We start from the raw sequence: 15,108 nt of genomic DNA, 5'->3' as shown, positions 1-15,108 counted from the left end.
GTTCTATCAATAAAGGAAGCTCAACGCCCTCTTTGGGTCCAGACGGTGCAGTCTTTCTTCCTCTTTAGAAGGATGAGGCGGAGGATAGAACGTGGACAAAGTAATTGTCTGAGCCAAATGGAAGGGTGAAACAACCTTCGGGAGGAAAGCAGCCTTGGTCCTCAACACCACCTTATCCCCATAAAAAGTTGTATAAGGGGGCTTTACCGATAAGGCCTGCAACTCACTCACTCTCCTTGCAGATGTTATAGCTACCAGGAAAACTGTTTTTATAACCAAATACCTTAAGGGGCAAGAATGCATAGGCTCAAAAGGGGACCCCATCAGGAAAGTCAGGACCAAGGACAAATCCCATTGCGGCATAACAAATGGTTTTGGAGGATATTTATTTAGAAGACCTTTCAAGAATCTGATAACAATAGGGGATTTAAATAACGATGGTTGGTCTGGAAGACAAATGAAGGCTGACAAGGCCGACAAATAACCCTTAATGGTAGCCACTGCACAACCTTTCTGCGCTAGAGAGAGAGCAAAAGACAAAACGTCCGATAGATGAGCATGTAAGGGATCAATCTGCCTCTCTCCACACCACGCAACAAATTTAGACCACCTATTAGCGTAGATAGATTTAGTGGAGTGTCGCCTGGCCGCTAATATAACGTCCACTACATCAGGCGGGAGAGAGAAGGAACTCAGGTTGCCCCGTTCAATCTCCAGGCATGTAGGTGCAGACTCTGGAGGTTGGGGTGTAAAACCTGCCCCTGCGACTGCGAGAGGAGGTCTGCCCTGAAAGGGAGACAGAGCGGAGGGCACATTGAGAGTTGGGGAAGGTCGGAGTACCACATCCTCCTTGGCCAATCCGGAGCTATTAAGATGACTAGCACCCGGTCTTGGCGAATCTTCCTCAATACTCGAGGAATCAAGGGTATGGGAGGAAACGCGTAAAGCAACTGGCCGCACCAGGTTATTTGAAACGCGTCCCCTAACGCTCCCTGCATCGGATACTGGAGGCTGCAGAATAACAGACAATGCGCGTTCTCCAGAGTGGCAAACAGATCTACCCGAGGAAACCCCCACCTTTGGAAGATCAAACGGGCTTGATCTGGATGGAGACGCCACTCGTGGTCTGCCGAGAATTGGCGACTGAGACCGTCCGCACGTACATTCAAGACCCCGGCCAGATGATTTGCTACCAAGCAAATCTGATGGTCCTTTGCCCAGGACCATAGTCGAAGAGCTTCTCTGCAGAGAAGGTACAACCCTACTCCTCCCTGTTTGTTTATGTACCACATCGTGGTAGTATTGTCCGTCAGGACCTGTACCGACTGACCACGAAGGGAAGGGAGGAAGTCCTTGAGAGCCAGACGTACAGCCCGTAACTCTAACAGATTGATATGAAACATCTGCTCCTCTGGAGACCAAAGGCCTCTGATCTCCAGATCCCCCAGATGAGCTCCCCACCCTAGAGTGGAAGCATCCGTTATGACCGTGGCCACTGGTGGCGACTGCGCGAACGGCTTTCCTTGTGAAAGATTGTTGCTCGCAATCCACCACTTCAAGTCCACAGCAGCATCTCTGGAGATCTTGACAGCACCTTCTAGATCTCCTTTGTGTTGAGACCACTGCCTTCGGAAGTACCACTGAAGAGCCCTCATGTGCCTGCGAGCATGCGTGACCAACAGAATGCAGGAGGCAAACAGACCGAGCAGACGAAGGACCTTGAGGACTGGAACTACCGCTCCATTTCAAAACATTGGAACCAATTCCTGAATATCTTGAATCCGCTGAGGCGGAGGAAAGGCTCGACTCAATGTTGTATCCAGTACTGCCCCTATGAACAGGAGGCGCTGAGAGGGCTCCAGGTGAGATTTGGGCTCGTTCACCGAAAAACCCAGGTCGAACAACAACTGAGTCGTTGACTGCAGATGATGCGACACAAGCTCCGGCGACTTGGCTTTGATCAACCAGTTGTCCAAGTAAGGGAATACTGCTATCCCCTTCCTTCTGAGCTCTGCCGCAACCACCGACATCACCTTCGTGAAGACTCGAGGTGCTGAAGTAAGACCAAACGGAAGGACCGCAAACTGATAGTGCTGCGATCCCACCATAAACCGGAGATACTTCCAGTGTGACTTGAGTATCGGGATATGAAAGTAAGCATCCTGCAAGTCGACAGACACCATCCAATCTTCCTTGTTCAACGCCAAAAGCACCTGAGCTAGGGTCAGCATCTTGAACTTTTCCTGTTTGAGGAACCAATTCAAGATCCTCAGGTCCAGGATTGGTCTCAACCGACCATCCTTCTTGGGAATCAGGAAATACCTTGAGTAACAACCTCAACCCCTTTCCTGCTCTGGGACCAACTCTACCGCGCCCTTTGAAAGGAGGACTTGTACCTCCTGTTCTAGCAACAGGAGGTGTTCTTCTGAACAATAAGATTGGCGGGGCGGGATGAGGGGCGGGAACTCCCGAAAGGGAAGGGTGTAGCCTTTTCCCACAATACTGAGAACCCAAGTGTCCGTTGTAATAGTCTTCCACTTGCAGAGAAAATGCTGTAATCTTCCCCCTACAGGAGAGGAGTGAGTGGGAAATGGTGGAAGCCTAAGGCTGCTTTCCCTGCTGCACCCCTCCAGGGGACGAGGAAGAGGCAGAGTGCTGCTGAGAGGCTCCTCTGGTGCGGGCCCTCCCTCTCCCTCTAAAAGATCTATAGGGATGGGAAGAGGCAGGTTGCTGGAATCTCCCCCGAAAGGAAGAGGAGGAAGAGCCACGCCCAAATCCCCGAAACCTCCTGAAAATCCTGGAAGAGGCAGAGGAAGAAGGAGCTTGGAGTCCTAGCGATTTGGCTGTGGCCCTGCTCTCCTTAAAACGTTCCAAGGCCGAATCTGCCTTGGCGCCAAACAGCTTGTCCCCATCAAAAGGGAGATCCAATAGGGTTGACTGCACATCTGCAGAAAACCCCGAATTACGGAGCCAGGCCTGTCTCCTTGCCACCACAGTCGTGCCCATTGCTCTGGCCACCGAGTCGGTCGTATCCAGCCCAGCCTGAATAATCTGGGTCGCAGCAGCCTGGGCATCTGAAACAACATCCAAAAGACCCTGGGGAAGCTCCGTAAAGGATGAGGAAATGTCATCCATAAGAGCATGAATATATCTCCCCAGGATACAAGTTGCGTTGGTAGCCTTCAACGCCAGACTGCAGGACGAAAAGATTTTCTTGGACTGCGCATCCAGTTTCTTCGAGTCTCTGTCCCCAGGCACCGTCGGGAAAGAACCAGGCGCTGATTTGGATGAACAGGAGGCCTGCACCACCAAGCTCTCCGGTGTAGGTTGCCTAGAAAGAAAGGCAGGGTCAGTTGGTGCAGCTCGATACCTCCTGGCTACGGCTCTATGAACCGCTGGGGAAGATACTGGTCTCTTCCACACCTCTAGCACCGGATCCAGCAAAGCGTCATTAAAGGGCAATAGAGGCTCTGCCGCAGCTGAGGCCGGATGAAGCACCTCTGTCAGAAGGTTCTGTTTTGTCTCTGCCACCGGCAAAGGCAGGTCCAGAAAACTAGCTGCCTTCCGTACCACTGCGTGAAAGGAAGCAGCCTCCTCCATGTATTCCCCTGGAGACGAAAGATCCCACTCAGGGGAAGTGTCCAGCCCACTGGCTGTATCTAGACCAAGCAGTCCATCACCCGAGTCCTCTAGTTCTCCTTCTTCCAGGACTCGTTGGTACTCCTGCTCCTCTAATAAACGGAGAGCACGTCTCCTCGAATGAAGCCTCTGCTCGATACGTGGAGTCGACAATGCCTCCGCCGAAGCCGAAGATCGGCGCCGATCTTCAGAAGCCACCGACGCCGCGTCCGGCGCCACAGGTAACTTCGGCGCCGATGAAAGAGCACTCGGAGCGGATGGACCCACCGGAGACACAGGACGAAATCCCGACGTCGACGGGATGGAAATCTCCGGGGCCAATCCCTCCGAAGCCACCGGAGCGGCCACCAGCGCCGAGCCCACGTTCCCAAAAGGGAGAAAGGGCATAAAGGGTGCCGGCCGTAGAGGCGCAGGATCACCCAATGAAAAGGCCAAAGGGCCAGCCGGAGCACCCCCTGGAGCCATCTGTTGGAAGATGGTATACATCGCATTTAGGAATGCGGTACTATCGGCTCCAGGGGTGGGAAAAGCCGGATACTGGGGTGCCTGTATCGAAGGCGACCCCGACGCCGGCCTCGACGTCTGCGACGCCGGGGACAACACCAGAGGCTGCACCACTTCAATCACTGACGCCTGTCCAGGTGAAGTCGGTGACGCCGGAGAGGGCAACGGCGTCGATGGATGCGGCGTGACCGTGGGACTGACCTCCCAAGTCCTCCGGCGCAGATCCGAAGACCTGGAACGAGTCTCCTTGCTCGAATGGCGCCGTGATTCTCTACGGCGCCGGGAGTCTCGATGACGCCGATGCCTGGGCGAAGAAGACTTCTTATGATGTTTTTCTTTCTTCCACTTCGCCATAAACAACTTCGCCTCACTTTCCTTGAGGGCCTTTGGATTCATGTGCTGGCATGAATCACAAGTCGAGACGTCGTGGTCGGAGCTTAAACACCAAAGACAGTCGGAGTGAGGATCCGTAACTGACATCTTGCCCCCACACTCACGACAAGGCTTAAAACCCGACTTTCTCTGCGACATTATTACTGCAGCGAAGGACTACGCAGCAAAAAATACACTGTAACCACGAAAGTAACAGTTGCTCCCTCGAAGATAACCGTTTCGAATGCACGGAAAAAAGGGAACTGACGTCGGCACGTCGTCGAGGACCTCTTATTGCCTGTATGACGTCAGACGGCGTCGCGTAGGCTAGAGTGACGTCCTCGTCGACGTGCAGAGACTAGGAAGAAGATTTCCGTCGAATGCTGGCGCCATGGGAGTATTCATTAGGTGAGGAATCCACAGGTAGTTGTATCCATCAGAAATGTGGCAGACAAAAGTCAGAAACTGCAATGTCGGATACCAACATCTCAAACCATGTAGGAAAATGATAAAATCTGCAAAAACTGTCGCAGACAAGTGGAATTAAAACCACTACAGTGCACAAAACAGGCACACACTATAGACTATAGGTTTTTTTTTTTTTTTTTTACTATGAGGTTGTGTCACTATTGCTGGGTTGCGCATATGCGTAATGTGGCTACTGAATTCTGTGTGACTGATGCGCTATATATGAAACTCAGTAAGGTAAAAATGCAGAAATTAATGCTGCTATCCTGCAAAAACTGACACCTGTGTCTTTGAAATTGTAAACAATGTTAAATGGCAGCATCTTACTATGCCACCGCTAAAATCCAGAAATGTAATTTAATATTGTGCTTGTACTCCTCCATTTTTATGGTCAAATGAGACAATTGCTGCCATACATTACTTTTTTCTTTCAGCAAAATAAAAATCTGGAAGTAGTTACTACGTGTGTTCCACTTATTTTTGAAACCAGAAACACATTTTACTCTGCAACAAAGCAATGAAATGTTAAACCATTAAAAAAATGTTTATAGAACATTCTAATGTCAAAGCACGAGAAAATGCTGATAAATATGTGACAAAGAGCCTAATTACGAGTTTGGCGGTCTCGAGACAGCCCACTCCAGGCAGTCCTACTACCAGGTTATGATCCTGGCAGTCAGACTGCCAGGAGACCACAGCCATCACCAGGATCATGGATCCCGACGGGTTGGCGGTGGGTCTAAGTCATGGTCAGCCACAGCAGTGCTGAGTTCAGTTGGGTGGGGTTGGTATTCGATCTGGAACTTTGGAGCATTTGGACTAGGAATACTTAACGGTGAGGGTTATGATTTAGGGAGCGTGTATTCCTTTGAAGTCCCTGGGTTAACCAATAGGATTTGTCTGAACCAAAAAAAAACGTCCTTTCCCACTTGAGTGATGTGTGGTGTTGTTTGACCTCACCTCACTACTTTGGTTATTCATGGTCGGACAGCTCTATGCCTACTAATGTACTCGATTGTGGGTCCAAACTTCAATGTAAATCAGGCCTTGGAGCACCCCCTTCCATCCTGTGAATAGAAGATTTACTACTGCAGATATTTCAGCCCCCGTGGAGGTTGAAATGAGCAGTAGTAAATGAATTAAGTGTGACAGGAATCCTTTTGTGAATGTTATTCAACTTTAACAGAAAAAAATAATGCTCAATTAGTATTCCTTAGAAAAATATGTGAAACGTATTGCATACACTGTCTTCTTTATTTTAATGGTTAGTAGAATCTAACTATCACATTAGATGAAATTGTTTTCCCCAAGGGAAAAAAGTGAAAGTCAATACATAACACAGCAGTGTTGTTACTAAATTATGCCAGGATTGTTCTTTAAAGCATAAATTGTGACATGCATTGAATAATATTTGAGGTTGTAGTAGAAAACAAACTTATGGCACACAATGGTATTTTATATTATGCTACTTTAGAAATTTCAGTAACGGAGCAACTCAGTCTTAAACAATTTCTGGAGCACATATTTAATACAAACATGTATACTCACATCAAACTCAAGTAAGGCATCAATTTGACCCTGTAATATTGGCATTCCCTTTAATAATTTTTCTGGGACCATTGTTCTCATTACACCATCAGCCCTGCAAACAATCAGCAACAGAAACAGTAAATTATTGAAATGAAAAAAAAAAAACGAGCAAGGAGGTCACTGAAGAAATCAGTAACTGCCAGGCAATACTGTTAAGACAAGCAGTTGGAAAAGTTGTAAAATACTACCACAAATACAATCTAACAACGAATTGTTGTCACAGCTGCTTAACTGATATATGAATAAAATAGTATTGTCACATCTGTACACACAAACACCTAAGGTGATTTCTGAGAGTCTGGTTAGTAGTATTAATGATATCAGAGTGGAGGTGAAAATTTGTGATGATTAACTCTACTTTTTCCTCTGAGTAAAGTCTGTTTTTTCAGTCATTTCAAAAGAGGTTCATGAGCCATTTTTTTCATTATTATATCTCTGAAGATATAAGTGCAATTGTTCCCTTTCCATTCTATCTTTATTGCAGATAGGACCGTGGTGGCACCTACGTTTCTCTACTTGGAATACAGCTTTTGATATTTGGACTTTACAGTTCCTTTTTTCAAACATTTTATGAAATGTTTATTTTCTAATGTACACGATGTAAAGTATCGAAATAGGAACATCTAATCTATAATCATGGGGGATAGATATGTCTGACATGGGTCTGCTGGCTGTCACAGGACCCAAAAGGATACCTTGACATTTATTTATTAAGGAGTTAATATAGAGAACCGACTGGTGAACTCATCACAGTGTGGCTTTGATAGCAACCAACAACAAATAAGGTTTATTGTTTGATTAATTAAAACCTTCAACAATATAAAAGTAAACATCCAGGTTTTTTTTTTTAAAGAAATACTGTCAAACAATACAATACAACAAAATATTAAAAAGACTTATTCATAAAACCATGTAAAATGATCAAGTTCATGGGCATGTGCAAAAAAAAGCTCAAGATCAATCATCATATGTTGGAAAATTTATAAATGATCATGGAAACTGAAATGAATGTATAAAAACCTGAACATAAACGCCCCTTCGTGGATATAAAAATGATATTCAATCTAAGATGGGTTCTACAAGAGCTACAAATCTTGGTAAGTTTATCGACTACTTCCAAGACTTATGCCTTTGATTTGTGGGAGAAGTCTAGCAGCTGGATTTAGCATGAAAAATTATACGTTTTGCAGAAACAACTATGTAAACATTATAACTAAAGTCATTTCATGAACAAAGTCACACTCATACTACAACTGAGTGTCAGAGTACATTCTAATTCGAATTTTCTGTTTAAATCCTTTAAGTGGCTCCAGGCTGCCTTACTCATTTGAGCTTCCCTCCCTGCAGTCTGACACTTGAGTTTACTGTTGCCCTTTCCAAATCTCCAAGCGCCATGTCAATACATTTGACTATTCTGTGAATCAGCTGCACACTATGATTGCATCCTTAATTGTTCATACTGCCAGTATTAACAAGCATTTGCAATGCAACAGGTCTTGCATTCGCAAGAGTTAGAGCTACTGGCTATGAAATTACATTTACAGCCCTGTTTACACGAAAGTGTAAAAACAGAGCCCTTGCTTCCAAAAACACAAGCTGGGCTGGGCTGAAAGAAAAGAAAACAAGAGCCTGTGAGCTGCCTTTTGTTAGGGTGGAGCAGATGTTCGAGGAGCCACAGGGAGACAAGGACAGCACCAGGATGAATGCAAACTAATGCCAGTGACATGGAAAGAGGTTGGAGGGACAAATGCTGCAATACAATAAAAGCAGTGAGGGGCCTGAAACACCCACAGTGTAACAGGAGCAACAAAAAAATGACAAAGTAGTGTGTCACAACAAGAGAAAGAAACAACGTGTAATTATATAGTCGTTAGTTCCTGCTCTGAAAGAGAAAAAGGAGGGACAAAGAGGCAACACTGACTATTAGCAAGCAAGGATTTTTCAAGGACACAAACAAACAAATGAAATCGCTTTAAGCCCACAAGAAGTATGCTAAAAGTATACAAAAGGCCATACACTTACACTCAATCTAAAAAAACAAGGCCTAGGTAGATTAATCCTTGGACTAAATAGATAAGGGCAAACACATATAATCAGGGATAATTATTCACACTTGTAGCCGCATCCTATGCAACATTTGCAGGACATCTCACGTTGTGAACTCAAGTTGTGAACTCAAGTTAGCATGTATATTACCCAGCGCTAGAAGTTTAAATCTCTATTTTAAAGTTCATTGTCACATAGCTCTTAGCCTTGAATGAGTTATAAGTAGGTTGCAGGAGCTCCCATCATTTCAACTTTGATAACTCCTTTGCATTCTCCTTAAATTACACTATTAGAGAAGACTCTTTAGCTATTTTCTTAAAAGAGTTATTATTTGATGCACTGTCCCATCACTCAGTAACACTCAGCTCCTCTAAATTTCAGGTAGGATTATTTTTGCCATTTGTATTGAATTTTCAGGTTAATGCAGAGTTTTTTTCCATAGCACTTTCAAGTACACCGGCTGCTGAATTTTTCAAACTAAAGTAGTATTTAATGAAAAATAAATTGCAAAACTTAGTACAACTAGTGAGCCCAAATGTCAGACTTAATTGACAGACTGGGATACATTTTGGTGTATGAAGAAGTGTCTAATGGCAGTAGACAGAACCTCCAAATCTTCGGACAATGTATCCAAAATAATTCAATCTAAACAGTTCCAGTATAGAATCTCCGGATGGGCTTTGAGGTTTTGTGTCCATTTTGCAAAGTTGGTATGATAGATAACTGCCGCTGTTTAACATAGCCTGCCTAATCCCCAGACACTGATATGCCTTAACCTTTATGATGCTTTCCCCCACCAATTTTATTGTCTTTTGGTTGCTCCAAAAAAGATGATTTTAGTTTTTGATACAGTGAGCTTTAGTTAGGTCACTGTCAACAATATATCGATTGTGACATGCCAGAGGCCAAGAAAATCAATAGGGGTTTGGTCCAAAAGGACTACGCCATTTGCATATTGCAAGACAGGGACATGCTCAGAGTCTGATGGGGGTCCTTTTTTTTGTTTAATTCTAGGATTGGTTCTGCTGTGTACAAGTTAAAAAGAAGTGGGGCCAGTACACAGGTCTGTTTTACCTCATCGTTGGTGGGAATCTTCCTGGAGACGTGAGAGTCGTCCCCTAGCTTCACCGGCACTCATGTATCCCTGTGTACCATACAGATGGTAGATAGTAGCGAGTTTGGCAGCATATGCTTGTGTTCCACTCATTCTCCCAGATGAGAGAGCAGAATGCATCCCGAAAATTTGCCCTCGCTAGCAAGAAGGTAACAGTTCTTCCCTTCTTGTGCAGTGGATGAAAAAAATCAAGCCCTTTCAGGAGTCAAGCATTGTTTGTGCTTACAGAACTGAACTTTACAGGTGACAGAGTGGAACAACCCAGGACTCCATGTTCAACTTGAATATCAAATCGAGGATACTGTTTGGGACGGAAAAGGTGTTCCCTCTGCTTGACTCAAGAACACTGGAAATCATTTTTAGCATGAATGTTAATTATGGTACATCTTGATCTAAGTGTGCATTGGGCTGTTCCATGTGTTCATGATAATACAGTAGAGAAACGAACTTTAGTCAGGTCTTTGCATCAACTTTATTAGTCTTGACTTTAGTACCATCAAATTAACCCCCAGAATTGTTTTTTAGAATTGTGCAGAGCCACCCATTCTTTGATGGTGTGCCATCTTTTAACTGATTGTTTGCTATATATGCCGTCTTCATAGCACTTGTACTTCTTAGCATTAAATGATCAGTGGTGATCTGATTAAATATCTGTTGGCTATTTCTTATTGATATGGGATATGAAGAATTGGGTTATTCTATTCATTTTTTTTTTTTGGAGTAGGTTAATAATCTCCACTATTACCAAAGGTTTGGTGAGCATAACAAAGTCTAATTGTTTATTCTCTAGTGGAGGATTCCATGGCAACAATCAACCTGCATTTTGTTCTTTATTGCAAATTTAGAAAAGAACAACTCAGGATGTTAGAAAGATGTAATAGTAGCCCCCCTTCCATGTTGAAAATCTAGATGATAAGTGCCACCAACATGTAGCATCAGAATAAGCTACAGAGTAACGTGCTTATAGTTTTATACTCAGCAGGGACAGTACTGGATAAGGGTACATAATTGAGAAGTGCTAACTTGTTCTGTCTGGGATAGCGGTAGGACAAGACCATTGAAGACCCAAACATATATACTTATGTATTTGATGTTGTGCCGCCAATATCTTCCTTGGTGCTTTGCTCAAACACAGGGTGATGCTTTCAAACCCACTTCAAGTACTGGAAGAAAACATTACTACTACTGGGCAACCAAAATGAACAATTCTCCATTCCGAACAGTGGTCTCTTTATAGGTAAAAGCAAATTATGGATGCATATACACCACCCCAATAAATAGAACTACAACAGCTCTTGGCAGTGAATTCTAGAAGCATAGTGATAGGTTGCAGTATTATTGGACCATAATGCTATCCGCTGTAGGTGTAGTTGGTTCCTAGCAGTGCTTAATTTGTAAAGGAATAAACGCCGGTGCCCAAAGTTCTGTTCAGCGGCATACGGCCAGGGCTATTAGGTTTCAGCATGCTGAATACCAATGCTGCATAGTCTTGTTTCCACTGATGCCTCTTTAATTGATCACCAGCACGTGATGCCCCATATCTCACTCTTGCTTGCAGTTTCATGCTTTCTCCCTTTTTGACGGTTTAGACATTTTTCTTTTCCTCAGTCTTTTCCCCGTTTGTTGGTCTGGTATGGAAAATAAGTGTTGGTCCCCCCCAAAAAAGTGCTGGTGGGTTTCACCAACAACCACCGGCTCAAACTGAGCACTGGTTCCTAGAATGATGAAGATGTCATTATACGAAGTTGGACCCAAGGTCCGCTGATGACATATTTTTTTTTTTTTTAATAAACACCCGGATTTTAATATTAAGTTGCTAGTGTACAACAGGCTGACACGACTGGTCATGAAAGGAGAAGGTTAATGGGATCTCCTGATATTTGAAAAGAACGTAAAGCAATATGTCAGCATTTCAGGAAAACAATTGTTCTACACCACGGTCCAAGCCGGACTTTCGTAGGTGCAGAAACATCAAGGAGAAAGTATATTTACATATAACTCCACCATGCAGAAAGTTTAATGCTTAGCTTTATTACTAATGAGGATCAAAATCTCCACTGCATTATACTTAATCTGTCAGGTAACAAACAAGCTTGTATTAATTTGCTCTCATTCTCTGTCACAGACTCTTACTAAGAAACAGCCTCCGATTTTGAAAGGCAAATGCAGCGACTCATACAAATTAAGAACAAAATCGAGCTCTTTATTTATTTTGCAAAACTCTATACACTTTAATGCAATAATAACCAAAACTGTTAAGAAATGTAAGGGTAGAAACGATCTGCATTCACAACAGCTGGGTATAGATTTTTAAAAACCACCAATCTTCAAATGAAAATCCTCGTAGCTCAATACGTAAACATACACAATGACACTTCCCCAGAAAGGAAAGTAGTCTTAAATTAAGACCATAGGAGGAATGCTTGAGGAAAACCAAGGGTACCTTTCTAGACAGCTGATAGTGCAACCACATAAGAGAAACTGAGCCCTCACACAATACCAAACTCCGAATTTCTCTCAAACAAATAGTAATTGGCACAACTTACCCTTTCTTCACTCTTGCAAAGTCAAATGCCATCTGTCTGTATGAGAACGCTTTTTCATTCAAGTATCTACTGTAACGCCTTATAAATGTGGACATATCGTACCCTGGAATAAACATAAACTTATGAAAACCAACTGTATTTAAGAACACGCAAATTAATGTAAAAAAATCTCATATCCATTTCAATCGTGGAATCTGTTTGCCTCTGCGTGCTCTTGATTTACAGTTTTACAAAAATGCTTTCTGATGTGATGAGGTTTGGCAAACTTTGCACATCTTTTCCAAATGATAGAATAACATTTTGTGAACTCAACAAATGCACCCATCCTACATACAGAGCTGTGAAACTTTTCGCCCACTTCTGTATCTATTATCTAGTGTATGGTGTGGACGGCATACCCACGAGGCAGTGCTTAATCTGAGTTTGTGGTTTCCGGTGCTCAGCACCGGGATTTATGCCAGCCAACCACATGGCCCTGCTTGTCTAATTTTGTAATGAAAATAACAACAGTTGTTTACTAATGGTATATACATTAAAAATGACTTATACTTGCTGCAGAGCTATAAGAATAGCTTGGCTGGCCGGCATTAGTAATTTCTAATGTATACAAATTCTGAATTGTCATTAATAGTGCTGACAGGCAATGGGTGGTGCCAGCTGTAGTGGTCTACTGACAAGGGCCTGCCTCCAAGGTATGACAGACTATGTACAAAAGATTTCGTTTGTGCATTTCAAGTGTACAGGGAGTGCAGAATTATTAGGCAAATGAGTATTTTGACCACATCATCCTCTTTATGCATGTTGTCTTACTCCAAGCTGTATAGGCTCGAAAGCCTACTACCAATTAAGCATATTAGGTGATGTGCATCTCTGTAATGAGAAGGGGTGTGGTCTAATGACATCAACACCCTATATCAGGTGTGCATAATTATTAGGCAACTTCCTTTCCTTTGGCAAAATGGGTCAAAAGAAGGACTTGACAGGCTCAGAAAAGTCAAAAATAGTGAGATATCTTGCAGAGGGATGCAGCACTCTTAAAATTGCAAAGCTTCTGAAGCGTGATCATCGAACAATCAAGCGTTTCATTCAAAATAGTCAACAGGGTCGCAAGAAGCGTGTGGAAAAACCAAGGCGCAAAATAACTGCCCATGAACTGAGAAAAGTCAAGCGTGCAGCTGCCACGATGCCACTTGCCACCAGTTTGGCCATATTTCAGAGCTGCAACATCACTGGAGTGCCCAAAAGCACAAGGTGTGCAATACTCAGAGACATGGCCAAGGTAAGAAAGGCTGAAAGACGACCACCACTGAACAAGACACACAAGCTGAAACGTCAAGACTGGGCCAAGAAATATCTCAAGACTGATTTTTCTAATGTTTTATGGACTGATGAAATGAGAGTGAGTCTTGATGGGCCAGATGGATGGGCCCGTGGCTGGATTGGTAAAGGGCAGAGAGCTCCAGTCCGACTCAGACGCCAGCAAGGTGGAGGTGGAGTACTGGTTTGGGCTGGTATCATCAAAGAAGAGCTTGTGGGGCCTTTTCGGGTTGACGATGGAGTCAAGCTCAACTCCCAGTCCTACTGCCAGTTCCTGGAAGACACCTTCTTCAAGCAGTGGTACAGGAAGAAGTCTGCATCCTTCAAGAAAAACATGGTTTTCATGCAGGACAATGCTCCATCACACGCGTCCAAGTACTCCACAGCGTGGCTGGCAAGAAAGGGTATAAAAGAAGGAAATCTAATGACATGGCCTCCTTGTTCACCTGATCTGAACCCCATTGAGAACCTGTGGTCCAACATCAAATGTGAGATTTACAAGGAGGGAAAACAGTACACCTCTCTGAACAGTGTCTGGGAGGCTGTTGTTGCTGCTGCACGCAATGTTGATGGTGAACAGATCAAAACACTGACAGAATCCATGGATGGCAGGCTTTTGAGTGTCCTTGCAAAGAAAGGTGGCTATATTGGTCACTGATTTGTTTTTGTTTTGTTTTTGAATGTCAGAAATGTATATTTGTGAATGTTGAGATGTTATATTGGTTTCACTGGTAATAATAAATAATTGAAATGGGTATATATTTTTTTTTGTTAAGTTGCCTAATAATTATGCACAGTAATAGTCACCTGCACACACAGATATCCCCCTAACATAGCTAAAACTAAAAACAAACTAAAAACTACTTCCAAAAATATTCAGCTTTGATATTAATGAGTTTTTTGGGTTCATTGAGAACATGGTTGTTGTTCAATAATAAAATTAATCCTCAAAAATACAACTTGCCTAATAATTCTGCACTCCCTGTATTTACGGAGCACATCTTAGCAGTACAGAGTAATACACGGTTATGCTGAGAAAGTTGATAAAACTGTACACCATAGATGATTAGGCGTAACCAAAAAAGTAAAGAAACCTATCCACACAGAAAAGAAAAAAGCACAATATGAAGTTTAGAAAAACCACAGAAGAGGAGGAGAAGAAAATATGTAAAAAGGGCAAAGAGTAGCCGTTAATGTAGTAAAACCTATTTCAACAATACAAGCTTAAATTAGTAATGTTTTCAGCCTATTCAGAATAACTGCCTTTAAGGTGGTGCAACAAATTTTAACAAGCAATGGCAAAGCCAAAATAATTGGCTTATAACTGAAATTACAAATAGGGCATATTGGCTTAGTCAAAGTGTGAAGTTCCAAAGACAACAAATTCCAAAAGGAGGATCCTTGAAAGATAAAGTCTCACCTACATTTTGAATTGGATGTAATTTGAGGAACGGTCAGATGAAATTTATAATTATCTTCCCAGGTACTGGGCAGTGTCCTAGGTTTCGAAAT

General features: G+C 43.3%; 1 protein-coding gene across 11 annotated transcripts in view; it reads right to left on the bottom strand.

Moving 5' to 3' along the window:
- Positions 1-15,108, bottom strand: part of SNAP91 (synaptosome associated protein 91) — a 639,351-nt gene that overhangs the window by 483,099 nt on the left and 141,144 nt on the right. For all 11 annotated transcript variants that reach the window (XM_069235597.1, XM_069235603.1, XM_069235599.1 and 8 more), the window contains exons 5-6: positions 12,280-12,382; positions 6,532-6,625 (exon numbers count right to left, since the gene is read on the bottom strand). In XM_069235597.1, coding sequence (XP_069091698.1) covers positions 6,532-6,625; positions 12,280-12,382 — 197 coding nt within the window. The remainder of the gene's footprint in view (positions 1-6,531; positions 6,626-12,279; positions 12,383-15,108) is intronic.

Source organism: Pleurodeles waltl, chromosome 5, assembly GCF_031143425.1.
Source record: "Pleurodeles waltl isolate 20211129_DDA chromosome 5, aPleWal1.hap1.20221129, whole genome shotgun sequence".
In the NCBI taxonomy this organism is placed as follows: domain Eukaryota; kingdom Metazoa; phylum Chordata; class Amphibia; order Caudata; family Salamandridae; genus Pleurodeles; species Pleurodeles waltl.
The sequence above is the reverse complement of the archived record's forward strand: the minus strand, read 5'-3'. Positions and strand labels throughout refer to the sequence as shown.